The 1,179-nt window shown below is 36.0% G+C and overlaps 1 protein-coding gene across 1 annotated transcript; it reads left to right on the top strand.

Moving 5' to 3' along the window:
* Window positions 1–3: 3 nt before the first annotated feature.
* On the top strand, window positions 4–1,173 carry LOC102771221 (cytochrome c oxidase subunit 1-like; the record flags this gene model as incomplete). Its single annotated transcript, XM_006777742.1, has 1 exon — window positions 4–1,173. A coding segment is annotated over one exon (1,170 nt), but the record flags the coding sequence as incomplete, so codon positions are not given.
* Window positions 1,174–1,179: the final 6 nt, after the last annotated feature.

Raw genomic sequence — 1,179 nt, 5'->3', positions numbered from 1 at the left:
ATACATGGTCTAGCGATGATCTTTATGTTCTTAATGCCGGCTTTGTACGGAGGATATGGTAACTTCTTTGTACCCATATATATTGGGGGTTCGGAAGTTGTATTCCCAAGAACTAACGCAATCTCCTATTTCCTAGTACCATTAGGTTCAGTGTTAGTTATTCAAAGCATTTGTTCCGAATTTGGTAGTGGTATTGGATGGACTATGTATCCACCTTTAAGTACTAGTTTAATGGCTTTAAATCCAGAGGCAACTGATTGGTTAATAGGAGGTCTTGCTGTTCTAGGTATAAGCAGTCTACTTAGTTCTATTAATTTCCTTGGTACATGTGTATTTATGGGATCTAGTGCTGGCGGTAGAAATTATATCTTATATATTTGGGCTATCATATTTACTGCTATCATGCTAATATTTACTTTACCTATCTTAACAGGTGGATTACTTATGATCTTATTAGATTTACATATCAATACTGAATTCTATGATTCTATGTACTCTGGAGATAGTGTATTATATCAACATCTGTTCTGGTTTTTTGGACACCCAGAAGTATATATTCTAATTTTACCTGGATTTGGTGTTGTATCTCAAACACTGTCTATGTATGCTTGCCGATCTGTGTTCGGTGGACAATCTATGATCCTAGCTATGGGTTGTATTTCTATCCTAGGATCTTTAGTTTGGGCCCATCATATGATGACAGTTGGTCTAGAAGTAGATACACGTGCATACTTCTCAGCTATGACAATTATGATTGCCATTCCTACCGGTACTAAAATATTCAATTGGTTAGGTACTTATATGGCCAGTCATATATCTACCCGAGCAGTAGACTTATGGTCTGCACTTAGTTTCATTCTTCTGTTTACCTTAGGTGGTACTACGGGGGTAGTAATGGGTAATTCAGGAATGGATATCGCGTTACATGACACTTATTATATTGTAGCACATTTCCATTTCGTATTATCTCTCGGAGCTGTCTTAGCCACTATATGTGGCTTTATTTTTTATAGCAGAGATATGTTTGGCGATACTACTAATTTATTCCATGTACAGACAGGATCCTCTCCTTATTTAAGTATTTGGTTTATAGTATTCTTAGCTAGTATTTTATTAATATTCTTACCTATGCATATCTTAGGATTTAACGTTATGCCAAGAAGGATACCAGATTACCCT

The sequence above is a fragment of the Myotis davidii genome, unplaced genomic scaffold (assembly GCF_000327345.1).
Source record: "Myotis davidii unplaced genomic scaffold, ASM32734v1 C63783661, whole genome shotgun sequence".
Classification (NCBI taxonomy): domain Eukaryota; kingdom Metazoa; phylum Chordata; class Mammalia; order Chiroptera; family Vespertilionidae; genus Myotis; species Myotis davidii.
Note: the sequence above shows the minus strand (reverse complement) of the source record. Positions and strands in the feature narration are given on the sequence as shown.